Source organism: Pelodiscus sinensis, chromosome 12, assembly GCF_049634645.1.
Source record: "Pelodiscus sinensis isolate JC-2024 chromosome 12, ASM4963464v1, whole genome shotgun sequence".
NCBI lineage: Eukaryota > Metazoa > Chordata > Testudines > Trionychidae > Pelodiscus > Pelodiscus sinensis.
In genome coordinates this window covers 4,087,117-4,113,897 of record NC_134722.1, presented here as the reverse complement: position 1 = coordinate 4,113,897, position 26,781 = coordinate 4,087,117, and the positions used below count along the sequence as shown (strand labels likewise).

Here is a 26,781-nt window from a genome sequence, read left to right as displayed (position 1 = left end):
ACCAGCCGCCCGTGTTCACGCTCATCCCACCCCCCTCCTGCCCAACTATACAGCATCCATGCGCCACACCCGACCAAGGGAAACCTCCTTTCCGCCCCTTTCCCCATGCACGTGCCCCGTCTGCAGCAGGCTGTGGCATGGTCTCACGAACTCCCGCTCCCATGTCCGGGGACATCACATGGCTGTCTCGTCCCCGGCGGGAGGGGCGTTTGAAGAGCATCTTGCCCAGGGCTGGGCAATCATTTTTGATAGGGGGGGGGCACTCCAAAATGTTAGTGAGTGGTCACGGGGCTGCACTTTTCTATGGAGGGGGTGCAGGGTCTGGGGTGGAGGTTGGGTGCAGAGGGGCGCTCAGGGTAGGGGATTGGGGGGCAGGAGAGGGCATGGGCTTTGGGGGGGGTTAGGTGAAGGAGGGGGTTCGCAGCGCCCCAACTTTCCCCCTCCCCCGGTGCAGAGAAGCCGATGGAGCAGCCAGACACTCTGCACCCTGGGGCTGCTCCCCACCTGGGGGTCCCGTGGGGCAGAATGAATGGCTTGGTGGGTTGTACCCGGCCCCTGGGCCTATCGTTCCCGCCCCTGGTCTAGACAGCGGCACTGGAGCGAATCCCTCCAGAACACGCCCTCCCCCGGCACCGCCGGGATCCGCGCACGTCGCCTCCCGTGTCAAGTGGCCAGTTGATGGAACAGACCCGATCCCAGCAAGGGCCATGAGAGTTCCCAGCCGCTTAGTGGGGTGGCCGCTGGGAGGCCTAGTCTGTAACCCCTCTGTCCGGCTCACACCGGCTTGGTTCATCTCCCCTGTGCTGGCTGGGTCGCCTGCAGCGGTGGCCCCCGGTTCCCGGGGCGACGTGGCTGAGACCGGGATGGGCACAGCCCGCCGGGGTCTGATCCTCCCCACTCATCTCTGCTGCAGCAGAGGCAACAGGTGAGGGGCAGGGGACCATACCTCCCAGCTAGCCAGGCAGGCTGGGAGGGGCCAGAGCCCTTCCAGGTCACAGGTGTCTGCAGCCGGGGCGAAGGAGGGAGGGACGGGCTGGGGGCTGCTGGGAGGGACACAGACGGGAAGGGCTAGGGCCAGCCCCACAGGCTAAGGAAGAGAGGGAGCAGCCGGGGACCAGTGGAGGAGGCCGCTGAGTTTCATCCATCACCCGTTACCCAGCTTGGGGCTGGACCCCAGCTGCGAGGGGTGACTGGTCCACGTGGTGCCGATCCGGGGCCGCTGCATCCCTGTTTCCTCTCGGGCTCCCGCTGCGGCCGGGAGGGGTCTGCCTACGGGGGAGGCCCAGGCGAACCCAGAACCCAGCTTCTGCAGCCAGAGGCCAGTTGGGGAAAGGGCTGCCATGGCTCTGTGTCCTGAGCATGGGAGCCCTGGGGGTGCCCTCCAGCTGAGCTGGTTTCCTGCCTGCTGCTGCCGCTTTGCCAGGTTAGCGGCTCAGCTCCGTGCTGCTGGCTGCGGGCGCTGCTTACCGAGCCGGCGGCGAGCGCTGGGCAGCCCCTGCCAGAGGTTTGCGGCCGGAGCTGGCCGTGGGAGCGGCTGCGAAATGGCACAGCCTCGCTTCCTGCCTTGTGCTGAAGGAAACGCAGGCGGCGCGGAGCGCCCAAGGCTGGAGTCACCTCCCCCGCCCGAGCGCACAGCCACACGCGGCTCCGTTATCTCCGGAGAGGCTTGGGGCTGGAGCCGGTGGGGTCTGTCGTCTAGCTGGAGCAAGCGTGGCCCGCAGAGAGCCCACGGTGCCGGCGCAGGGTCAGCGGCCGCAATCGGCTAGTCTGGGCGGGGCGCTCTGGAAGGCCGGACACCGGGCGGCTGGGGCAGCTGCAGCATCTCAGCGGGGAGCCGGCTGCGTTACAGACGCAGGGGCTGGGATTTGTACAGGCTGAACCTCTCTAGTCCGGCACTCTCTGGTCTGGCAACATCCCTGGTCCGGCATGACGTTCGTTGGCCAGATGGCCACTTAGCATGGGGTGGCCAAGTTTCCCGCAGTCCCGTAAAGTTTGTTTACTGTCGCCAGGCCTGGCGCTTAGGGTTCTGTGCTGTGCTTTAGCTCGGATGTACCCCTCCATGTCTTCTCAGAGCCCAGCAAGCTGTGGCAGTGCTGGCCATGCCTCTAGACAATATTGACCCCTTGTGGTTCAGCAAATTCTCTCGCTCAGAGCCGGGTAGTTCCGGATGGGGCCGGACAAGAGAGGTTCCACCTGTACCTGAAGTCTGCTCCCGTTCCTGGGCGGCCGCTGCCTCTTCCGAGGGAGGGAGGGAGAGGGAAGTGTGTCCCATGGGAGAAGTGGAATGACCCCCCCTTGTCCTAGCTTGGCCGAGCCGAGCTCCCCCTTGTAACTGGCCTGCTGCGATTTCCTCCTTCCTCCAGCCTCCCAGAAGGGCTGAGAGCCACAGAGCAATCTTGTGTCCAAGGAGAGCAGGCCCATGGGTTCCCACCCCTCCCTGCTGTCCTTCCCCCTCCCTCCAGGGGACTGGTGAAATCCACCCAGGCCAAACCTGCCTGGCTTTTCTCTCCCCCACCCGCCGTTTGTCTTTTATTTTTTATCCAAAGCAAACAGCCCAATTTGGTTAATGATCCCGGAGATAGGAATTATTCCGATAACTTCCAGACCAGCTGGCTGGCGGGAGCCAATCGGATACCGGCTTGGCCAGGACACCGATGGGGAGATAAGATAAGCGGGAATTGTATTAACCTGCAGGGTGGTGAAACTGAGAGCCAGCGCCACGGATCCCGAGATTACGGGCGCAGAGAGGCGCACGCGGGGCCGGAGAATGGACTTTGTCCCTTGCGCTAATCGGGGAGATTGGTTTGGCTATTAGTGAACGCGGCCCAGCTCGGAACGAGATGCACGATCCTCCCCGACTCGATTTGTTTCCAGCTGCCCGAGCGCTTGTGCGTTGGGCGGGGGGCATGGATGGGCGGGAGCCTGAGGGATGGCACGGTGTTTGCCTCGTGACTGTGGAATCCCCTTCGCTCTGCCTTCCCGTCACTGGCTTTGTTCCCGGGCTGGCAGCTCTGCAGGTGTGTCTGAGCCATGAAGCCCTCCGTGGTGACGGCCCCAGCTACCCTGGATTCGGCCTCTGCGAGTCAGGGTTTTCCCCCCAGCACTGAGGAGTCTGTGCTGGTACTCCAGCACCCCCGCCCCACTGCAGGGCTGAGCACCCAAAATCTACTAGCCTGGGTCCCCTAGGCTGTGCCGTGCGAGGGGAACGTGGGGAGTGTCTTTCTGCTTCTCCATCAGGGAGCGGGTTTTGGGGGCAGTTTTGCGCCTCACTTGTGTGCGGCCCCCGACTGATTTTTCTGTGGGTCAGTGGCCCCCGGCCCAAAAAAGGCTCCTCACCCCGGACATAAATGGCCGCAAGGCTCTGTGCGTTCCCTGTGCGGCCGGGGGGGTCGGGGGGATTGTAGGCAAGGGAGCTCTCAGGCCACATGCATGGGGCCAGGCTGTGCACCCCTTGCCCACGCTGGTGAGCGCTCCCGGGGCAAGGGATCCCGCCCCGAAACCCCCGGGCTGGCTGCCAGACGCCAGGGGACGGGACCTGCCTTCTGATCTGGGAGGAAAGTCACATTTCTCCCGGCTTCAGCCAGCTGGGCTGTGTCTGGGTGTAGGCACCCCCTCCAGGGTTCCTGCCCCTCCCCCAGGCGCTTAGACTTGTCTATAGCCAGGCGAGTCCGTTCTCCGGGCATGACTCACCGCCGTGGCGCCTCCTGCTGGTCACGGGGAATTAGCAGCTTTCTGTGCCGGAGCGCCCCCTTCTGGCTGGTGTCTCGCCTGCCGTTACCTTTTATTCTCCACTGCTTTGTGTTGGGACCCACCTCCCCCCAGACCACGGTGCCCTCTCCTCTGAGCACTGCCATGCTGCAGGGCCCCCATTCTCTGGGGTCCTCCCTCCCAGACCCCCCTAGACCCATCTTGCCTTAGGGACCCACTGCCGTCTGTCATTGTAGGCAGGGGGTGTGGACCTTCTGCTGCCCTAGTACCCCCAGGCCTGGCCTCAGGCCCTGCAGCCTGGGAGCTCGCCTGGCCAGAGCTTCCCCAGCTCCGCCTGCCTTTCCCCAGCCCTGCTCTAAGTCAGGAAGCCTCCAGCTTCCCTGGCAGCCAAGTCCCTCCTGCTCCCCAGCTGGGGCAAGAGTGAGTCTGTTTCCTCCCCTCCAGGAGCCTTTATTCATGCAGCCCAGGGCTGGGTTTCACCCTTCTTTAGCCAGCGCGGGGCAGATGCCCTGTCACACCCCCGTTTCACAGAGGAGCAGGCACTTGGGGGAGCCGGAGCCGGAGCCGGAGCTGGGGCCTAGCCCTCAGGAGTTCCCAAAGCAGGATCCGCTCTTTGCCTGCTTGGGTTGGCGGAGCTGTGCACGTAATGCAGGATCAGCGTCCCACAGGGCCAGCCCATGGACCGGCTCACAGACTTTGCCCACCTGGAGCTGCCTGGTTATTTGGTGATGGCACTGAAGCCGCCCAACGCCCTCCAACTGCAGAGGGTCAGCTGGGCTGCAGCTTGCCCGTGGACCTGAACTGTATGGCCCCGTCGCCTGTCCCCTCCTCTGAGAAGAACCTGAGCCCACCCTGGCTTTCTCCTGCCATGTCCAGTGCAGCTTGTGGTCTTGCAACGCGATGGATCTTGTTAATTTCTGGCCTCCCCTGCCTTGCCAGCTCAGCATGCGAGACATCCCTTCTCCTCGGCTAACTTTCCACCGCCCAGCCTCAGCTGGCGTCTCCCATGTAAGAACAATTGGGCCCGTGTCCCTCTTGGTTTGACCGCTGTGAGTTGGTTGGATTAGGGGAGCAGCTGGCCCGCGAAGAGACATGCACCCCAACCCCAAAGGGATGCCGTGTACAGTCCCCTCTGTCCCCAGATTGCAGAAGGGAATTTGTGAGCAGATCTTTTTTTATAGATATAAAGGCTTAAGAATATAAATCCATAGGACCTGAAAAGTCTCGGGTTTTTCCTGTGCCAGGCTGGAGGGGAAGAAACAGAATCCCAGAGACCGTGGGTTTGTTCTGGAAATCAGGAGACCCGGCCTTGTTTGCCTGCGTTACAGGAATACTTCCTCTACTCCTGTGCCGGCTGCGAAGCCGTGTGGTCTGAGCCGGAGGCGCAGGGCAATGGTTCATTGCAGGGGCCAGACGTGTGCGTGGGAGCAAGACACGAGGAGTCATTCTTCCGCTCTGCTCTGCGCTGATTAGGCCTCACTTGGAGTGTTGCATCCAGGTCTGAACACCACATTTCAAGAAAGACGGGGAGAAATTGGAGACGGTCCAGAGAAGAGCAACAAGAATGATGCAAGGTCTAGAGAACATGAGCTAGGAGGGGAGGCTGAATGAATTGGGCTTGTTTAGTTTGGAAAAGAGAAGACTGAGAGGGGACATGAGAGCAGTTTTCAAGAATCTAAAAGGGTTTCACAAGGAGGAGGGAGAGAAATTGTTCTCCTTGGCCTCTGAGGATGGGACAAGAAGCAATGGGCTTAAACTGCAGCAAGGGAAATTTAGGCTGGACATTAGGAAAAACTTGCTACTCCTCAGGGTGGTCAAACACTGGAATAAATTGCCCAGGGAGGTTGTGGAATCTCCATCGCTGGAGATATGTAAGAGCAGGTTGGACAGACGCCTGTCAGGGATGATCTAGGTGGTTCTTGGTGCTGCCCTTGTTGGTCAGGGGTACCAGCGGTGCAGCCTTAGCCTCCCTGTGCCATGCCTGCCGACCAGGCGGCTCTCCGCAGCTTTGGGACGGGACAGGCTGCGGCCATGCCGCACAATGGCTCTCCATAGCTCTAGGGCCAGGGCAGGCTGGGGGCGCTACCTTGGGGCAGGAAGGGGGCCAGGACCAGCAGCCATACAGGGGGAGGCTGGGCTCTGATGGGCGTGGAGGGGCAGAGCTGGGGGTCGACCCTTGAGTTGTAGCTCAAGGGAACAGAGCGGCGACGAGACGTCCTCGGAGACACTCGGGCGGCGCTGTGAGCGCTGCTCTTGTCCAGGCTGTCTTGGTGTTGCTGCTGTGGATTCAGCCGGCCTCGGTGCTGGGAGCCTGAACCGGCTGCATGAGGCGGCTGTAATCACATACCCCCGTCCCCCAGGCCGGGACCGCACCTTGCCCCTGCACACGGAGGGGCAGGCAGAGTCTGTGGGGCTGCAGAACATACCACTCCGCTCTGGCAGCCCGCAGCCTGGAACACATCCCTCATGCAGGGCTGGTCTCGTCCGTACACCCGCGTGGCAGTCGCCGCGGCGACGACCGACTGTCCGGGGAGGGAGCAGGGCACGTGGGCCCCACACAGACTGTGGACAGTTGTGGATAACGGTCCCTGTTCAAAGGAAACATTGACTTTGACATCCGCGCGGCTGGGCTCATTCCACACCCCTCCAGCGCGTCCGACCCGTCCCCTTAACGGCGTTAACCGACAGGCGCGTTGCAGGGTCCTCCGCGCGCCCCCAGCACCCCAGTCGCCACCGGCAAGGGCAGAAGGCGCTCAGCCAGCTGGCTCGGGCTGCGCTATTTTTGTCCCTGGTGTCTGGAACAGTTGGCTTTTATCAGCGGCGGCGTGTTTTCTCTGCTGGGCATTGATACACGGAAGATGGAGTGCTCTGACATGGTGAGCGTCAGGCCGGCGCGCTTATCTGGGAGACATGGTCTCCTGACCCCCACGCAGCTGATTAGCTCTGGAGACGTGGGGACAGGGCGGGGGGGAGGCTGGCCGGGGCGGGGGCGTGGGGCACAAAATCAGCTCCTTTTGCCAACACTGTGTAACCCCCAGGCCTGGCCAAGCTGCCGAGGGGGGTCACCGCTTTCCCCTGGGGTTTCCTACAGGAGGAAGCCGCTCGCATGAGAAACATGCGCCCGGAGCCAGCTCCCACCCCCCTCCGCCGCGCCCTGAAAAAGACAGCGCCGCCTTATCGCTGCTGGGATTCCTGTTTGCTGCCGGGCCAAGCCAGCGGCAAACCGTGGCCCAAACCACGATCCGATCCCTGTCCCCCCGCGCTCGTCCGCAGGGTCCCCCCCACAAGGCCAAAGACGCGCTCTAGGGGCAGGCGCACAGCCTAGGAGAGAGACCCCAGGTTAAACCCCCAGGCTGCGCTAATGACCAGGGGAGCTGCTTTCTGGCTGGGCCCTGGGAGGTTGTCTGGGGAAGTGGACGTGGGGTCCTTCGTCAGTGATGAAGGGAGACGCTGGTCGGCCTGAGCCTGTACACAGCAGTTCCACAGGCTGGGATTGTTAACAGCTCCAGGCTTTGGAGTTTGGTACCGGTGGAACCTCTCTAGTCCGGCGCCCTCGGGACCTGTCCGGTGCCGAACCAGAGAATTTGCCGAACCATGGGAGGTCGATATTGTCTAGCAGCATGAGCCACACTTCCAGTGAATGCTGGGCCCTTAAAAGACATTGAGGGGTAAATCTGAGCTAAATAACAGCATTGAACACGAGAGCCAGGCCTGGCGGCTGGAAACAAACTTTATGGGACCGCGGGAAGCTTGGCCACACCCATGCGAAGTGGGTGTCCAGCTCACTAAAATCATGCCGGACCGCGGCTGTTGCCGGACCCGAGAGGTTCAGCCTGTAGTAGCAAGCTATTAACCCTTCCAGGCCCAGTGTGCTCTGTCTTTCGGGACACGGCCTTACCTGGAAATCGCAGAGCTGAATGGGCTCCCGGCCCTGTCTGTACGAGTCGGGATTCGCCGCAGTGCCAGGTGCTGCCCACCCCAGAGCTGGCTGCATTGCGGCGGGCTGCCTTATGTAGTACGCTGGGGACCATTTCAGGTGGAAGAGGCTGTATAAATGAGTGAAGTCCAAGGGCTGATGGAGGTGGAAAGGCCGGATTCCCCTTCGTGCAGCCTTCAATGGAAGAGCCCAGCTAAATCCGCTGGGAGGCTCAGGGTACATTCCTCATCACCCTCAATGCTGTGCTTTCCTGCTCCCTTCTTGGGTGGTGCCCTTTTTTCCCTCTAATTTCACCATTGGGGTGTGGAATGAATTTTGTTCTGTGCACTGAGGCATGTGCGGATGTGCACCACCCGTAGAAACACCTGCTGCTGGCTTTGGGCGGTCTGCCAATCAGCAGGGCGTCATTTGAATCTCTCCTGGGTGGCCGCCCAAGCGCTCAGCTTCCAGGGAACCCTGTTGGTGCCTGCTTTAGCGGGACCTAGGCCCACCTGCTCTGGGATCTGCGGAGCTCACTCTTCACACTGGCCCAGCCAGACTAGGCCTCTGCCCCTCCAGAGCTAGGCCGGGCTCCCGTTGCCCAGGGAATAATGAAGTGGCCCCTTTCCCAGAGCAAGGTGCGTCCTTCTGGAGCCCAGCACGGCCTGGCCCTCTTGGGATGGCTCCGCAGTTTGGCCTCCTGTCCCGTGGCTCACACGCTGCACACTGCTGCAATGGGCGTGAGGCTGGCTCCAAGAGTTCCCTGGGTAGAGCAGGCCTCGTCGCAGGGGTAGCAACTGAAGGGCAGGGCGGGCACATCCCCGGCACGCACTAGGGCTTTCCTGAGGGGGGCCTGCCCGTCCTGGTATGCTGGGCCTGGCTCCCTCCCCTTCTCCGGCACTGACTGTGCCCCTGCCACTGAGACATGCCAGTCCTGTCCCCAGGGGTGTGTGGGGCGGAGGGTGGGGGCAGGGAAGGCTTGGGATGAATAGGAGGAGGGAGGCTAGCGGGAGACCCGTGCTCGGCTGCTGCTTTCTAGTCAGAGTCCACAGGGTTTAATGGAGGCGATTCAGGCCAAAGAGCCGAGGGGAGGTGGCCAAGGAGTAATCCTCAAATAGGCCCAGTTCTGCCCATTTCTACAGGCATCGTCCTTGCAATAGGTTACACAACACACACCCACACATACCCTCCTACACACACACACACCCTTCTCCGCGCACACACATGCACCCACACCCCCTCCTCCACACACACACATCCTCCTTCCACACACACACACACACACACACCCTCCTACACACACACCCCTCTCCACACACACACATGCACACACACCCCCTCCTCCACACACACACACACACCCTCCTACACACACACATGCACACACACACCCTCCTCCACACACACATACCCTCCTCCACACACACACACACAGCTACTCCTCCTATACACACATACACATGCACACACCCCTTCCTGCACACACCTTCCTCCACACATGCGTGCACATTCACACACACCTTCCTTCACACGCATACACCCCTTCTTCCACACACGCACACACCCTCCTACACCTTCCTACACACACACACACACACACACACACACCCGCCCTCTGCTACCCTTGGCTTTCCATTCTCAGCGTGAGCTTGTCTCCCACCCTGGTACTGGCCGCATTTAATAACACTGGTCAAGAATGTGCCCCAGCCCCAGCCACGGGGCAGGAAATACTGAGGCCTCCAAACTGAATCCTTTCCCGGAAACATCTGTTGAGACCAGACTTGTGGCGGGGAAGGTCTCTCGGGCCCAGGACCCAGCAGAGAGACCCCAGTGCGCTCTGGCCCACGGGCAGATGAATCCGTTGTACCAAGGAGACCTGCTGGTGCCACCGAATGAGGCAGAGCAGGGATTTGAACCTGGGCCTCTCCCATGTGTGGGCTCAGGCTGTTGCTGCCAGGGGGGCACTTTCCGGCATGCCTGGAGCGTGCGGGGGGCGGCTCATCCCCACTCAATCAAGGCTGCAGGGTGAGGTGCCGCTTTCACCGTGTATTTTGCTCTGCAGGACTAGGCCCTCGTGGGCCTGAGCCAGGGCTGTGTGTCTGGACCCCCTCTCCCTCCCCCCCAGTCTGTTCTTCAAGGAGGGGAGCACGTCGGCATTTGGGGCGGCCGGATGGGGGCGGCGTCCCGTCTCCTGGGCCCGTCTCTGCGTGGGAGGGATGGCGGAGTCTTGCTGTTCCTGCTGGGTTTGGTTCCCATTTCTCCGTATTCCCGCTGGGGAAGGAGGCCACTTCCGCTGGGCATTGCCCGTCCCTCCAAGTCCCTCGCACTCCTCTGGGAGCCGGGGACTAGACGGCGGGTGGCTGCCGCCTCGCCTCTCTGGCAGGGCTGGTGGCAAAGCAGCCCATCCAACCGAGCTCTGGGCCCAGAGAGAGGAGAGGCCAGGGGATCCAGACGGCTCCAGGGAGAGGAGAAGCCGGGGGATCCAGACGGCTCCAGGGAGAGGAGAGGCCGGGGGATCCAGACGGCTCCGGGGAGAGGAGAGGCCGGGGGATCCAGACGGCTCCAGGGAGAGGAGAGGCCGGGGGATCCAGACGGCTCCGGGGAGAGGAGAGGCCAGGGGATCCAGACGGCTCCGGGGAGAGGAGAGGCCAGGGGATCCAGACGGCTCCAGGGAGAGGAGAGGCCGGGGGATCCAGACGGCTCCAGGGAGAGGAGAGGCCGGGGGATCCAGACGGCTCCAGGGAGAGGAGAGGCCGGGGGATCCAGACGGCTCCAGGGAGAGGAGAGGCCGGGGGATCCAGACGGCTCCAGGGAGAGGAGAGGCCAGGGGATCCAGACGGCTCCAGGGAGAGGAGAGGCCGGGGGATCCAGGCGGCTCCAGGGAGAGGAGAGGCCAGGGGATCCAGACGGCTCCGGGGAGAGGAGAGGCCGGGGGATCCAGGCGGCTCCAGGGAGAGGAGAGGCCAGGGGATCCAGGCGGCTCCGGGGAGAGGAGAGGCCGGGGGATCCAGACGGCTCCGGGGAGAGGAGAGGCCGGGGGATCCAGACGGCTCAGGGGAGAGGAGAGGCCAGGGGATCCAGACGGCTCAGGGGAGAGGAGAGGCCAGGGGATCCAGACGGCTCAGGGGAGAGGAGAGGCCAGGGGATCCAGACGGCTCCAGGGAGAGGAGAGGCCGGGGGATCCAGACGGCTCCAGGGAGAGGAGAGGCCGGGGGATCCAGACGGCTCCAGGGAGAGGAGAGGCCAGGGGATCCAGACGGCTCCAGGGAGAGGAGAGGCCGGGGGATCCAGGCGGCTCCAGGGAGAGGAGAGGCCAGGGGATCCAGACGGCTCCGGGGAGAGGAGAGGCCGGGGGATCCAGGCGGCTCCAGGGAGAGGAGAGGCCAGGGGATCCAGGCGGCTCCGGGGAGAGGAGAGGCCGGGGGATCCAGACGGCTCCGGGGAGAGGAGAGGCCGGGGGATCCAGGCGGCTCCAGGGAGAGGAGAGGCCAGGGGATCCAGGCGGCTCCGGGGAGAGGAGAGGCCGGGGGATCCAGACGGCTCCGGGGAGAGGAGAGGCCGGGGGATCCAGACGGCTCAGGGGAGAGGAGAGGCCAGGGGATCCAGACGGCTCAGGGGAGAGGAGAGGCCAGGGGATCCAGACGGCTCAGGGGAGAGGAGAGGCCAGGGGATCCAGGCGGCTCCAGGGAGAGGAGAGGCCGGGGGATCCAGACGGCTCAGGGGAGAGGAGAGGCCGGGGGATCCAGGCGGCTCCGGGGAGAGGAGAGGCCGGGGGATCCAGGCGGCTCCGGGGAGAGGAGAGGCCGGGGGATCCAGACGGCTCCGGGGAGAGGAGAGGCCAGGGGATCCAGGCGGCTCCGGGGAGAGGAGAGGCCGGGGGATCCAGACGGCTCCAGGGAGAGGAGAGGCCGGGGGATCCAGACGGCTCCGGGGAGAGGAGCGGCCAGGGGATCCAGACGGCTCCGGGGAGAGGAGAGGCCAGGGGATCCAGACGGCTCCGGGGAGAGGAGAGGCCAGGGGATCCAGGCGGCTCCGGGGAGAGGAGAGGCCAGGGGATCCAGACGGCTCCGGGGAGAGGAGCGGCCAGGGGATCCAGACGGCTCCAGGGAGAGGAGAGGCCAGGGGATCCAGGCGGCTCCGGGGAGAGGAGAGGCCAGGGGATCCAGGCGGCTCCGGGGAGAGGAGAGGCCAGGGCATCTCCTCCTCCCCTAGCCCTCTCGCCCAGAGCGCAGCTGGTTTGGACCGGGCCCTGAGGAGGTGCAGTGAGAGGGACGCAGGATGGCAGCGCTTTCCCTGGGTTAGTTTCCTAAATCAGGATCAACCTGAACACACGAGTCCCTGTGGCTTCTCGGAGGATCACGCCTGGCGTAGGGGGGTTCCATTTCATTTAATCGACTAGTCGACGGGTTTTCTGTCGATTACTCGATAAGCAGGGCAGCCGGCCCGGGAGCACCCCGCTGCAGCTCTGCCTTTGAAATGTATCAAGAGCCTGCTGGCTCTCAATACATTTAAAAGACTGAAGAGCAGCAGGGGAGACGCCGCCAAGTCGGGCCACCTGATGCCTGCTTTGCGCCAGGTCCCCCCTACCCCGCCCCCCACCCACTGCACTTCTGATTTTTCGATGCATTAAGAGCAGGCAAGAGTTTAATACATTTAAAAAGCAGAGGTGCAGCTTCTGGGACTGGGCGCAGCCAGATATCAGCTGATTCCCGGATCGCACCTGGTCCCCGCTACTCCCCTGCCCCCTATGGAGACGGTGCTGGGGGGACCCGGCCTTTAAGCCGGCTCCCCCCAACACTGGCTCCTGCTCCCCCCCCTTGCTGCCTCGGATAGAGGTAGCAAAGCGACAGGGGAGGAGACTAGTTGAGGGACTAGTTGACTATCCGATACACTTTTGCTTAGCGCAAGGCACCGTGGGCCAGTCGTGCCTAGAACCGAGTCAGGACTTCTGGGACCCCTGCCCCCCTCGCTCGGTGACTGTGAGCGTTGGACCGTCCTGCCCTGAACTATGGAGGCCACCAGGGAGGGGCTGGCTTAGGGCCTGCGGGGTCCGGCTTGTCCCGAGGTCACGTCTGCCAACAACTTGCGGGTGTTCGGCTTGTACCTGGTCACACTTGAGAGCGGGGGAGCCTCCTCGGGCCAGAGCCACCTCTGGGAGGGAGGTGGAGGGGGCAGACCTGGTAGGGTCTCTGATAGCTACAGAAAAGAGGCTTCTGACCCCCCCCAAGCCCCAAAAGCAGAGCAAACCCGACGGCCACCACGTGCTGGAGCAGAGCTGCTTCCCGCCTCTGAAGGGAGGGCTCCCTCTGCCGCTGCCCCCTCCTGTCCAGAGCTCAGGCCGGACCAGGCGGAAGGCAGTGGAATGGGATGATATGGGAAGGGAAGCCCCGTGGATAGGGGGTGTGAAATAGGACGGGGGGTGCTCTTCTGGTCTCCGGCCCCAGTGGGCTGCAGGGACTGGACTGATGTGATCCATGGGGAGCGCAAGTCAATGGGGCAGCCTGGGCAGAAGGCACTGGGGGGCTAGGTATCATGGCCTTGGAGCAGAGAGGGGGGTGCTGCTGCCCGGGAGGCAGAGGAGCGTGATGCCAAAGGCACTGGAGGGCTAGGTATCATGGCCTTGGAGCAGAGAGGGGGGTGCTGCCGCCCGGGAGGCGGAGGAGCGTGATCCCAAAGGCACTGGAGGGCTAGGTATCAGGGCCTTGGAGCAGAGAGGGGGGTGCTGCTGCCCGGGAGGCAGAGGAGCGTGATGCCAAAGGCACTGGGGGGCTAGGTATCATGGCCTTGGAGCAGAGAAGGGGGTGCTGCTGCCCGGGAGGCAGAGGAGCGTGATCCCAAAGGCACTGGGGGGCTAGGTATCATGGCCTTGGAGCAGAGAGGGGGGTGCTGCTGCCCGGGAGGCAGAGGAGCGTGATCCCAAAGGCACTGGGAGGCTAGGTATCACGGCCTTGGAGCAGAGAGGGGGGTGCTGCCGCCCGGGAGGCGGAGGAGCGTGATCCCAAAGGCACTGGGGGGCTAGGTATCACGGCCTTGGAGCAGAGAGGGGGGTGCTGCCGCCCGGGAGGCAGAGGAGCGTGATCCCAAAGGCACTGGGGGGCTAGGTATCATGGCCTTGGAGCAGAGAGGGGGGTGCTGCCACCCGGGAGGCAGAGGAGCGTGATCCCAAAGGCACTGGGGGGCTAGGTATCATGGCCTTGGAGCAGAGAAGGGGGTGCTGCCGCCCGGGAGGCGGAGGAGCGTGATCCCAAAGGCACTGGGGGGCTAGGTATCATGGCCTTGGAGCAGAGAGGGGGGTGCTGCTGCCCGGGAGGCAGAGGAGCGTGATCCCAAAGGCACTGGGGGGCTAGGTATCATGGCCTTGGAGCAGAGAGGGGGGTGCTGCTGCCCGGGAGGCAGAGGAGCGTGATCCCAAAGGCACTGGAGGGCTAGGTATCATGGCCTTGGAGCAGAGAAGGGGGTGCTGCTGCCCGGGAGGCGGAGGAGCGTGATCCCAAAGGCACTGGGGGGCTAGGTATCACGGCCTTGGAGCAGAGAGGGGGGTGCTGCCGCCCGGGAGGCGGAGGAGCGTGATCCCAAAGGCACTGGGGGGCTAGGTATCATGGCCTTGGAGCAGAGAAGGGGGTGCTGCTGCCCGGGAGGCAGAGGAGCGTGATCCCAAAGGCACTGGGGGGCTAGGTATCATGGCCTTGGAGCAGAGAGGGGGGTGCTGCCGCCCGGGAGGCAGAGGAGCGTGATCCCAAAGGCACTGGGGGGCTAGGTATCATGGCCTTGGAGCAGAGAAGGGGGTGCTGCTGCCCGGGAGGCAGAGGAGCGTGATCCCAAAGGCACTGGGGGGCTAGGTATCATGGCCTTGGAGCAGAGAAGGGGGTGCTGCTGCCCGGGAGGCGGAGGAGCGTGATCCCAAAGGCACTGGGGGGCTAGGTATCACGGCCTTGGAGCAGAGAGGGGGGTGCTGCCGCCCGGGAGGCAGAGGAGCGTGATCCCAAAGGCACTGGGGGGCTAGGTATCACGGACTTGGAGCAGAGAGGGGGGTGCTGCTGCCCGGGAGGCAGAGGAGCGTGATCCCAAAGGCACTGGGGGGCTAGGTATCATGGCCTTGGAGCAGAGAGGGGGGTGCTGCTGCCCGGGAGGCAGAGGAGCGTGATCCCAAAGGCACTGGGGGGCTAGGTATCACGGCCTTGGAGCAGAGAGGGGGGTGCTGCCGCCCGGGAGGCGGAGGAGCGTGATCCCAAAGGCACTGGGGGGCTAGGTATCACGGCCTTGGAGCAGAGAGGGGGGTGCTGCCGCCCGGGAGGCGGAGGAGCGTGATCCCAAAGGCACTGGGGGGCTAGGTATCATGGCCTTGGAGCAGAGAGGGGGGTGCTGCCGCCCGGGAGGCGGAGGAGCGTGATCCCAAAGGCACTGGGGGGCTAGGTATCACGGCCTTGGAGCAGAGAGGGGGGTGCTGCCGCCCGGGAGGCGGAGGAGCGTGATCCCAAAGGCACTGGGGGGCTAGGTATCATGGCCTTGGAGCAGAGAGGGGGGTGCTGCCGCCCGGGAGGCGGAGGAGCGTGATCCCAAAGGCACTGGGGGGCTAGGTATCACGGCCTTGGAGCAGAGAGGGGGGTGCTGCCGCCCGGGAGGCGGAGGAGCGTGATCCCAAAGGCACTGGGGGGCTAGGTATCATGGCCTTGGAGCAGAGAGGGGGGTGCTGCCGCCCGGGAGGCGGAGGAGCGTGATCCCAAAGGCACTGGGGGGCTAGGTATCACGGCCTTGGAGCAGAGAGGGGGGTGCTGCCGCCCGGGAGGCGGAGGAGCGTGATCCCAAAGGCACTGGGGGGCTAGGTATCATGGCCTTGGAGCAGAGAGGGGGGTGCTGCCGCCCGGGAGGCAGAGGAGCGTGATCCCAAAGGCACTGGGGGGCTAGGTATCATGGCCTTGGAGCAGAGAAGGGGGTGCTGCCGCCCGGGAGGCAGAGGAGCGTGATCCCAAAGGCACTGGGGGGCTAGGTATCATGGCCTTGGAGCAGAGAAGGGGGTGCTGCCGCCCGGGAGGCGGAGGAGCGTGATCCCAAAGGCACTGGGGGGCTAGGTATCATGGCCTTGGAGCAGAGAAGGGGGTGCTGCCGCCCGGGAGGCAGAGGAGCGTGATCCCAAAGGCACTGGGGGGCTAGGTATCACGGCCTTGGAGCAGAGAGGGGGGTGCTGCCGCCCGGGAGGCGGAGGAGCGTGATCCCAAAGGCACTGGGGGGCTAGGTATCACGGCCTTGGAGCAGAGAGGGGGGTGCTGCCGCCCGGGAGGCGGAGGAGCGTGATCCCAAAGGCACTGGGGGGCTAGGTATCATGGCCTTGGAGCAGAGAAGGGGGTGCTGCTGCCCGGGAGGCAGAGGAGCGTGATCCCAAAGGCACTGGGGGGCTAGGTATCATGGCCTTGGAGCAGAGAGGGGGGTGCTGCCGCCCGGGAGGCAGAGGAGCGTGATCCCAAAGGCACTGGGGGGCTAGGTATCATGGCCTTGGAGCAGAGAAGGGGGTGCTGCTGCCCGGGAGGCAGAGGAGCGTGATCCCAAAGGCACTGGGGGGCTAGGTATCACGGCCTTGGAGCAGAGAGGGGGGTGCTGCCGCCCGGGAGGCAGAGGAGCGTGATCCCAAAGGCACTGGGGGGCTAGGTATCACGGACTTGGAGCAGAGAGGGGGGTGCTGCTGCCCGGGAGGCAGAGGAGCGTGATCCCAAAGGCACTGGGGGGCTAGGTATCATGGCCTTGGAGCAGAGAGGGGGGTGCTGCTGCCCGGGAGGCAGAGGAGCGTGATCCCAAAGGCACTGGGGGGCTAGGTATCACGGCCTTGGAGCAGAGAGGGGGGTGCTGCCGCCCGGGAGGCGGAGGAGCGTGATCCCAAAGGCACTGGGGGGCTAGGTATCACGGACTTGGAGCAGAGAGGGGGGTGCTGCCGCCCGGGAGGCGGAGGAGCGTGATCCCAAAGGCACTGCCTCGTGGGAGGCGCTGAGCCACCTTCCCACCGCACGGGGAGGGTGGTTCCACCCTCCCAGCCGCACGAGGCTCCTAGAGCCAGGGCCGTCCTCTGGCACCGCACCTCTGCTCTTCTGCAAGGCGAGAGCTAGAAGGAGGCAGCTGGACCAAGGACCAGCTCAGATCAGTCAACCCCCCCTCGCCAGCCCTTCTCTGCGGGGGGTGCCCCGTGGTTCTCCTGGAATAGCCCCAGCCCCCGGGGCGCAGAGAGGCCCGGTGGGTCATACCCCCTCCGCCAGCATTCAGCTACCCAGCGGCGTTATTTTAGCCTCCCGGTGCCTCTAACGGCTCCAGCAACTTGCCTTCAGACAGCCCCTGCCCTTTGCTGCTTGGCCTGCCGGACCCCATAGCTGGGCTGCGTCCCCCGGGGGGCCGAAGGCGCGATAGACTGGAGTGGCAGAGCCAAGCAGGCCGGGAACGGAGACCTCCCCATTCCGGAGGGCCTTGGCTAGCAGAGAGGGAGCACAGACACATCCCTCTGTCAAAGGCAAACGCTGCATTAGACCTGTCCCAGGACCAAACCTCGGGGCCAGGTTGTGGGCGCTGGGCTTATAAACCCTGAGGGAGGGTTATAAGCGGCTCTGTATGTGTGTGTGTTAGGGCTGTATTTACATATGCAAATTAGGTAGGCATACATGCCTGTATAAATGCGCACCCCCAATACTGAAACTCTGGCCACCGTGGTCTGTGAATTTCCCCCCTTTGGGATTATTCCACTTGGAAAGTTTCTCTTTATTGAGTGTCAAAAGTCTGGGGCTCTGCCTGCCACTAGGGCTGGCTCGTTTTAAGAGGGCAGGAATCGTACTAGACTATGGCGCTGCTCTTTTATCTTAAACAGTCCAGGCTTTGATTTGAATCTCGGACGGTCCTGGGTTCCAATCCAGCCACGACTCGGCCATGATGAGAGGGCAGCATAGGCATTGACTTTTATTTTCCCCTGGGGGTGCTCCACCCCCATTCTGCCCCTCCCCCAAAGCCCTGTCCTTGGTCTGCCTCTTCCCGCCTCCTTTCCCGATGTCCCCGCCCCCTGCTGCTCGTTGCTCTCCGTCCGCTCCCAGCCCCTTCCCAGTTGCCCAATAGCCGAGGCAGAGGGGTGCTGAGCTCCTGCTATGTTTTCGCCATGGCTGCTCCAGTTCTAGCGTGAAATGAGCGATTTGAGTTCACGAACCACCTGTCCTGTGTCACGGACAGGCGAGGTTGGGCCTCACACTGGCCAGCTTCGCAAGAGAGTAGCACGCACACAGAGCTCGTTTCAATCAACGTTGGAGCACCAGGGACGTTTCCGAAGAAAGCCAATCCTAGAACCCTAGAACTGGCAGGGACCTCGAGAGGTCATCGAGTCCAGTCCCCTGCCCTCACGGCAAGACCCAGTACGTCTAGACTATCCCAAGCCAATGCTGCGCCAATATTTAAAAAGGGCAAACAGGGTAATTATAGGCCTGTCAGCAGGACATAGATTTGGGCAAGATAATGGAGCCGCTGAGATGGACTCTGTTCATAAAGAATTAAAGGCATGAATGCCAATCAGCGTGGGATTTTGGAAAAACAGATCCCGTCAAACGGACTGGAAATCTTTTTTTTGACAAGACGACAAGTCTGATTGATCAGTATAATGGTGGTCTTCTTGGACTGAGCTGTCGATCGATGGAGCTCATCTTCTATGATGCCATTGGTGAGCAACTAAACCAATCCTTGATCGGCAGAGCCAATTGCAGATGTCACATAAAAAGCCGCCAATTGCAGGCGCTATATGTTCTTTTCAGATCCTCCTCTTTTCCTGCAATGCCTGGATACGCTGACTCTCAAAGCAATTAAGAGCCTGTACAATGGTTTGTCATCAGGACAATCTGTCTTGATCAAGAGTTTCCAGGTCATTGGGCGATATGCCGCATGACTTCCTATTGGCCTTTAAGATGTCTTTATAGCGCTTCTTCTGACTATCGATAGAGCGTTTTCCATGAGCAAGCTGGCCATAGAAGACCATCTTTGGTATCCGTGTATCATCCATCCTCATAACATGATCAATCCAGCGAAACTGTTTGTTCATAAGCATTGCTTCCATGCCCATGACATCACACAGCTTAAGAACCTCCGTGTTAGGAATTTTGTCCCACCGATTCACGTGGGCAATACCTCACGCTGGGGTATTACAGCGATGAGGCGCATCCTCAGGGTAGTAGATTGAGGAAGCCCTTGGTGGAGTGATCCCGAGGGGTTGTGCTGAATAATACGGAATAAGACACCGTGGACCAACAGTACCTAGGAGAAGGGATAATGGTGGTAGTGCAATACTGTTAGCGTTCTGGAAGGCGTTTGAGGGCGCGACATTTTGATTAAAAAACTGGAAAGATCTGAAATGAACAGGGCATTTCAATGGCGTAAAAGCTGGCTAAGTGATAGGTTTCAAGATGTACTAGGTAATCAAGGCAATGTCTTGAATGGGAGTGTTTCTAGCAGAGTCTTGCAGGGATCGGTGCTTGGCTGTTTTAACATTTTTATCAATGACCTGGAAGCAAAGATGAAATTGTCACGACTGAAGTCGGCAGAGGATGCAAAAATGAGAGTGGTAAAAAAACGAAGGGAACAAGGTGCTATAAAAAGCGATTGGGATCGCTTGCCAAGCTGGGCTCAGGCTCACAATAGGCATTTTAATACATCTAAATGTCAATGTATGGCGACGTCTAGACTGCATCCCTTTTTCGGAAAAGGGATGCAAATTAGACGTATCGCAATTGCTAATGAAGCGGGGATTTAAATTTATTTTAAGAGGGATAAGGGATCTTTCGGAAAAGGCTTTATTTTCCGAAAGATCCGAGTCTAGACTGGCGCTTTTTTCCGGCAAAGCTCCGAGCCGAAAAAAAGCGGCAGCCATTGTTATGCAAATGAAGCGGGGGAGATTTAAATCCCCGCTTCATTAGCAATTGCGATACTTCTAATTTGCATCCCTTTTCCGAAAAAGGGATGCAATCTAGACGTAGCCTATATGTCTAAGAACAAAGGATATAGGCCATGCTTACAGGTGGTGGACCCTGTCCAGGGGAACAGTGGCCCTCAAAAAGAGTTGGAATTCTTAGGTCAAGTCTGTACTAGGGGAAAAGTTGACCTAAAATATGCAACTCCAGCTACAAGAATAGCGTAGCTGAAATGGACATACCTTAGGGTCAGATTTCCACGGCATCCCCGTAGCAGGAGTTCGACAGGAGAATCAATTTCCCTTACTCCTCACCAGCTAGTAGAATACCAGTGTTGACAGGTGCGCTATCAGCAGTCCATTTAGCATGTCCTTACTAGACCCACTAAATCGAGCCCTGGAAAACCGATCTCAGCAGCCTCGATCTCGGGGTAAGTGGAGTAAGCTCATAGTGAATCATCAGCTGAACATGTGACGCTGTGCCCGGAAGAGCTAATGTGATTCTTAAATGTATAAATAGGCGAATCTTGACTAGACATAGACAGGTTATTTTATCTCTGTAGCTGGCACAGGTGAGGCCACTACTAGAAAACTGTGTCCAGTTCTGGTGTCCAAAATTCAAGAAGGACATTATAGAGGACACAGGGTACGTCTACACAACAACATTATTTCGAAATAACTTAGTCCGCGTCTACGCAGCTGGCAGTTATTTTGAAATAATGTTGAAATACTGTCAAGCTGGAGGACTTCTTATTCCGACTCCTGTGACCCTCATTGTACAAGGAGTAAGGGAAGTCGGAGGAAGCATGCTCTATTTTGAAATAAGTGCTGTGCAGACACCCCCAATTTTGAAATCAGCTATTTCAAAATAAGCTACGCAATTGACGTAGCTCGATTTGCGTGGCTTATTTCAAGTTGAGCCCTGCTGTGTAGACGCGCCCTCAGTGAAGAGCCCCGAGGATGATTACAGGAGTGAGCTGAACAAGGAGAAAGTGAAGGGGTGATTTGATGACCGTCTGTACGTACCTACGAAGGGAAGAAATATTTAATAACGGGCTCTAGCAGAGAGATCTAACTGGATCCCCCTGTTGGAAGCCGAAGCTAGACACATTCGGACTGGAAATGAGCACATTTTTAACAGTGAACGTAACTAGTCATTGGAACAACTTACTAAGGGTCACGGTGGAGTCTCCATTGCAGGCCATTTTTAAAACAAGACGGGCTGGTTTTTTAGCAGCTTTGCTCCAGGAATTATTTGCAGGAAGGCCTGTGCTCTCCTGGAGGTGAGATGAGATGTTCACAATGGGGAGGTCCCTTCGACGGAGCCTCCGTTTAGCGCACATCTGAGTATTGGTTAGCTGCCATCTTATCTGCGCGCCACAAGACAAAAGGGCAGTTAACACATTTTAGAGCCGTCTTCATAGTGTATTTCCATGTTATCGAACCCATTAAACGGAGAGGCTTATCAGATCAGCAAGGCCATTAAGGCCTGACGCTGCCTCAACTTAGGGTTCCAGGGACGGAAGCGGCTCCTGCGACCTCCCTCGGAAGGGAACGGCGGGGTGCGGGGGGAATAGGGGTGCCCCTCCAGGCCCCACCGCGGATGCAGAGACGCCAGCCTCTGGCGTGGGGAGAGGCATCGACTTTGTGCAAACCAATGTGTTACATGGTGCTGGATCTGAGAGATGCTGGGGGAGAAAAGTCTGAGGCCCACCAGGACCACGTAGGACACACTAGGGGATCCCGACTGAGGAAGGGGTAAGGCAAGTCCACACCCTTTGGAAAATGGGCCCCAGGTGAAAACGATTTCATAGAATCCGAGAATTGTCAGGCTGGAAGGGGCCTAGAGGAGCCATCAGGTCCAAATCAATCCACACCCTTCCTGGCAGGTGTTTGTCCAACCAAAAACCTCCAACCCTGGGGATTCTACTACCTCCCTTGGATGCCTATTCCAGCACTTTGCTCCCCGTAGAGTTAGAAAAGTGTTCCCGGTATCTAACCCTCCATCTCCCTTGCTGCAGGTGAAACCCATTCCTCCTTCTGCCTCCAGTGGGCACAGAGCAATTGATCCCTGGCCTCTTTCAAACAGCCCTTAATGGAGTTGGAGACTGTTAGCAAATCCCCCCTCGGTCGTCTTTCCCCAAGACTAAACAGGCCCAATCTTGGGAACCTCTCTCCTAGGGCAGGGTTTCTAAACCTTTTCTTATTATTTTTGTTGCTGTCCTCTGGACTGTCTCTGGTTTGTCCAGATCTTGGCTCCGGTGTGACAGAGCTCCAGTGGAGACCTTGCCAATGCCAAACAGAGCAGGGCGATCGCCTCCTGTGTGCTGCATGCATTGCGCCTGTTAATACCTGCCAGGATGCAACAGCATCTCCTTGCCAGCTGGTATTCAACTGTGATTCACTGTAACCCCCAGATCAGAGAACCAGAGACGCATTGGACGGGCAGAGACGTCAGGAGTCACTGAGTCCAGCCCCCTGCCCAAAGCAAGACCAACCCCGACTCAATCAACCCAGCCAGGGCTTTGTCAAGCTGGGAGTTCAAAACCTCTAGGGATGGAGATTCCACCCCCGCCCTAGGGAACCCAGCCCAGCGCTTCCCCACTGCCCGAGGGAAATAGTTTCTCCTAATATCCACCCTAGATCTCTCCCATTGTAACGTGAGCCCATTGCTCCTCGTTCTGCCACCTGCCACCACTGAGAACAGCCTCTTTCCATCTTCTTTGGAACCCCCCTTCAGGGAGTTGCAGGCTGCTCTCAAATCCCCCCTCACTCTTCTCTCCTGGAGACTAAATAAGGCCAAATCCCTCAGCCGCTCCTCATAGGTCATGTGCTCCAGCCCCCTCCTCATTTTGGTTGCCCTCCACTGGACCCTCTCCATTGCACCCACATCCTTTCTGTAGTGGGGGGCCTGGAATGGGACGCAACACCCCAGCTGTGGCCTCCCCAGTGCCGAAGAAAGGGGAATAAGCACTTCTCTAGTTCTGCTGGATCCTTTTCAGCCTGGCCTGCTTGCCTCCGTTTTGGAGCTGTGCATCTGATGCTTCCTTCCTACACAAAGTACTTTGCATTTTCCTTTATTGTATTGCATCTAGTTGATTTCAGGCCAATTCTCTTACTGGTCCAGGTGGTTTGGAATTCGAATCCTCTCCTCCAAAGCGCTTGCAGCCGCTCCCAGCGTGGTGTCAGCTGCAGATGCGATAAACCTGCTCAGTCATAAATGGCAGGATGGACCGGGCCTGCCCCCGCAGGACCCCCACCCCAAATAGATGGTGATGTGTCTAACCCCCCGGCTGCGAGCATGAGCCCCTGCATTTGCCCATATAATCCCTCCCTACAGCCTGCGCCACCACCCACATTTGAACCAATACCCAAGATGGTTCTTGGTTCTCTTGCTCCTGTCGCTCATGGGCTGGAGCCGCAGTGGGTTGCGCTTTGTGTGTTTTGGGATGTTTGTTTGGGATGTTTGGGTTGACAGTGGCGGGCCTGTCCCTGCTCCAGCTCTCAGGGTACGCCTAGACTACCCCTCTCTGTCGACACAGAGATGTAGATTAGGCACATCGAAAGGGCAAATGAAGCCGGGATTTAAATATCCCATGCTTCATTTGCATAAACATGGCTGCCGCTTTCTTCCAAAATGGAGCTTTTTCGAAAAAAAACCCAGCAGTCTAGACACAGATCTGTCGAAAAATAAACCCTTTTCGAAAGAGCCTGTAAACCTCATTTTATCAGGGATAAGGGATCTTTCGAAAAGGGGTTTATTTTTCGACAGATCTGCGTTGAGACTGCTGTTTTTTTTTTCGAAAAAGCTCCATTTTGGAAAAAAGCGGCAGCCATGTTTATGCAAATGAAGCGCGGGATATTTAAATCCTGGCTTCATTTGCACTTTCGAGGTGCCTAATCTGCATCTCTGTGTCGACAGAGAGGGGTAGTCTAGGCACAGACTCACACAGGAAGAGGGTGTTTGCCTTGCCTTGGGCTGACCTGGCAATTTCTGCGGAAAAGGATCTGGGGATTCCAGTGGATGAGAAGCTGGATTTGTAGCCACGAAGGCCAATGGCATATTAGGTTGCATTAGGAGGAGCATTGCCAGCAGATCCAGAGAAGTGATTATTCCCCTTTATTCGGCTTTGGTGAGGCCACATCTGGAGTATTGTGTCCAGTTCTGGGTCACTACAGAAAGGATGTGGACGCAATGGAGAGGGCCCAGTGGACGACAACCAAAATGTTGAGGGGGCTGGAGCACATGACCTAAGAGGAGAGACTGAGGGATTTGGGGTTGTTTAGTCTGCAGAAGAGAAGAGTGAGGGGGGATTTGAGAGCAGCCTTCAACTCCCTGAAGGGGGGTTCCACAGAGGCTGGAGAGAGGCTGTTCTCAGTGGGGGCAGGTGGCAGAACAAGGAGCAATGGGCTCAAGTTGCAATGGGGGAGGTCTAGGTCGGAGATCAGGATAAACGATTTCCCTCGGGCAGGGGGAAGCCCTGGGCTGGGTTCCCTAGGGAGGGGGTGGAATCTCCATCCCTAGAGGTTTTGAAGTCCCGGCTTGACGGAGCCCTGGCTGGGCTGATTGAGTTGGGTTGGTCCTGCTTTGGGGTGATTTGGTTGGGATCGGGGTTGGACTCCAAATCCAGGCTCCTGAGGTCTCTTCCCACCCTGGGATTCCAGGGTTAGACTGAGAAAAACTGTGATGCTCCCTGTGGAACTCCTTGCCAGAGGAGGCTGTGAAGGCTAGGACTATAATAGAGTTTAAAGAGAAGCTAGATAATTTGATGGAGGTTAGGTCCATAAAAGGCTATTAGCCAGGGGATAAAATGGTGTCCTTGGCTTGTGTTTGTCAGAGGCTGGAGAGGGATGGCAGGAGACAAATCACTTGATCATTGTCTTCGGTCCACCCTCTCTAGGGTACCTGGTGCTGGCCACTGTCGGCAGACAGGCTACTGGGCTAGATGGACCTTTGGTCTGACCCAGTACGGCCGTGCTTATGTTCCCGTTGTGCTAGCGAGGTCGGGGGCTCTACTGGGGATCAGGTATCCTTACCGCTGTGTGAGGTTGTTCTGCTCCAGGCTGTACCCCACGGTGGCTAGAAACGCCCCTAGCCCGCCGGCACTGGCTCTCCACCCTGGCTAGAGCCAGTTTGCTCCAAAGTCCTGTGGGGGGCATGACCCTTCGGACGTGACCTGGTCTGAGGCTGCTAAGGAGGAGAACACAAAATTGCCTCCTACAGAGTCTTAGTCTCTGCGTGACGGATTCCCCTCCCGCTGCTGCCCAGCCCTGCACGCCTACCTCCGAGCTGGCAGAGCTGCTGCTAATCGGTGTCTGCCCCACGCCCTCCACGTGTGCCCTTCCATGTGTGTCTGCCCCACGCCCTCCACGTGTGCCCTTCCATGTGTGTCTGCCCCACGCCCTCCACGTGTGCCCTTCCATCTGATGCTGCGAGGCTTTAAGGTGCCACGGGGCTCCTTGTTTCAGCCCGCGCTGGAATCCCTGGGTTCCCCCCCCATGCGTGCGCAATCTCTCCCACTTCCAAAGCCCCCCTGCAGCCAGCCCAGTCCCTCCGTGGGGCCGTTTGCCTTGGACCCCGCAGACATTTCTGCCCCCAGCCCTATGGAACACGAGCACGGATGGGGCTGGTACGTTTCTCTTTGAGGCAGCTGCCTCGGCCCTGTTCCTCGCTCCCTCCTCGGCCGCAGCTTGTTAGCCCCTGGCATTTGCAGAGGGAGCTGAAAGGTCGCTCCTCGGGGCTGGCAAGCGGGAAGGGAAGGGCGGCTGGTTCCACACAGCAAAGCCCCCAGACGTTGACCCTTCCCTGAGCCAGCTGAGAGCTTCTGGACGCCAGCAAACTGGCCGGGAAATCTCCAGCAGGCAGGCTGGGACGCTCCCCGGCTTCCCGCGAGGCTGCAGACCCCACCCGCAGGCGGTGCCTCCCGGCGGCCTGCCTTGGGTCCGGCCTAGCCGGAGCCGTTGGTTGTCGGGAAGCCGCGTGGGGCGCTTGGCTCTGTCGGCTCCTTGCCGGGCCCTTTGAATGCTGCCGGGGGCAGGGGGACGCAGAATTAGGGCCGCGGGGGAGGCCTGTAAGTCTGGCCGCGGGGTGGCGTCCTGAGGGGTTGTCGTGGGAACACCTGCCCGAGCGGCGTCGGCTCCGCGAGGCCCCGTTCTCACCCTCCCCCTGTCCTCTCTCTCCCCAGATGAGCTGGAGCTGGTCGCGCTGGAGGGGGAGAGCCGCGTGCGAGCTAGGCGGAGCCTGACGGAGGGATTGTGCTGGGGGCCGTACCCCGGGAATATCCTCAGCGAGCCGGCCTCCCCGGGGCAGAGCGAGACGGTAAGAACCCGGTGCGCCCCTCGTCTGAGCTCCACGCGGCTAGTCTAGGCGAGGCCTGCCCGGGTCTCTGCGCCCCCCCCCCCGGCAGGACTAGCTCAGCCCCCTCGCCAGAACCCCCCTCGTGGCTGCAGACACGCACCCGGGCTTCCCCGCCGGGCCTGATGGTGTGCCCGGCGCCGTGAGTGTGCGTGTTTTATTTTTGTCCTGTCACGAAACGCAGGGACCTGAATTATCGGGGTGAAAACCGGACACCTGGCAGCCCTGCTCACTGACGTGGCCCCCGGCTGTGAAGCAGAAAGGGGGAAAGGCACCCCCACATTCCCGTCGCACACCAGATCCGGGGGGGGGGCCAGGCTAGTAGATGTTGGGTGCTCCAGCCCTGGGGGGGGTGGCGAAGGGGCTGGAGCACCAATACGAGCTCCCCAATGCTGGAGGGGGAGCCCTGAGCCTCAGGGGCCGGATCCAGGCAAGCGGGGGAACACATCCAGCCCCCGGACCTTAGGTTCCCCACTGCTGTGCTAGGCCAGCACGTGGGTGCCAGTGAACTCTCCCCCTTTGCTTATTCCAAGTGGGGGTGGAGATGGGATGTAAAGACGGGGTGTTGGAAGGGACCAGAGTTACTTGTAGGCAGGAGGAGTTAGCTGGCTCCAGATACAGACTCCGGCAGGAATTTCCCGCCTGGGCACCTGTCCTGCATCGCGGCTGTTCCTCCGTGACTGACACCATTGGTGTCTCCCTCCGCGCACATGCCCTGGAGAAGCCCTGTGGCTGATCTGCAGCTCTCGTCTTCTGTCGTGACAGACGGGGCCTGGATGCTGCTCTTCTGGGGGGCATCGGGCACCGGGTTGGCCGCCTTTCTGGCGCAGTTTGGTCCTGGCGGCGGCTGGCCGTTGAGCCGGCCTCGGTGATGAGATGACTCACGAA

General features: G+C 60.3%; 1 protein-coding gene across 1 annotated transcript in view; it reads left to right on the top strand.

Annotated features, from left to right (window-relative positions):
* ZFPM1 (zinc finger protein, FOG family member 1) overlaps positions 1-26,781 on the top strand; it is a 143,643-nt gene that overhangs the window by 91,413 nt on the left and 25,449 nt on the right. The window contains 1 exon segment of the mRNA XM_075939904.1: positions 25,724-25,857. Within this exon segment, the coding sequence (XP_075796019.1) occupies positions 25,724-25,857 (134 nt within the window).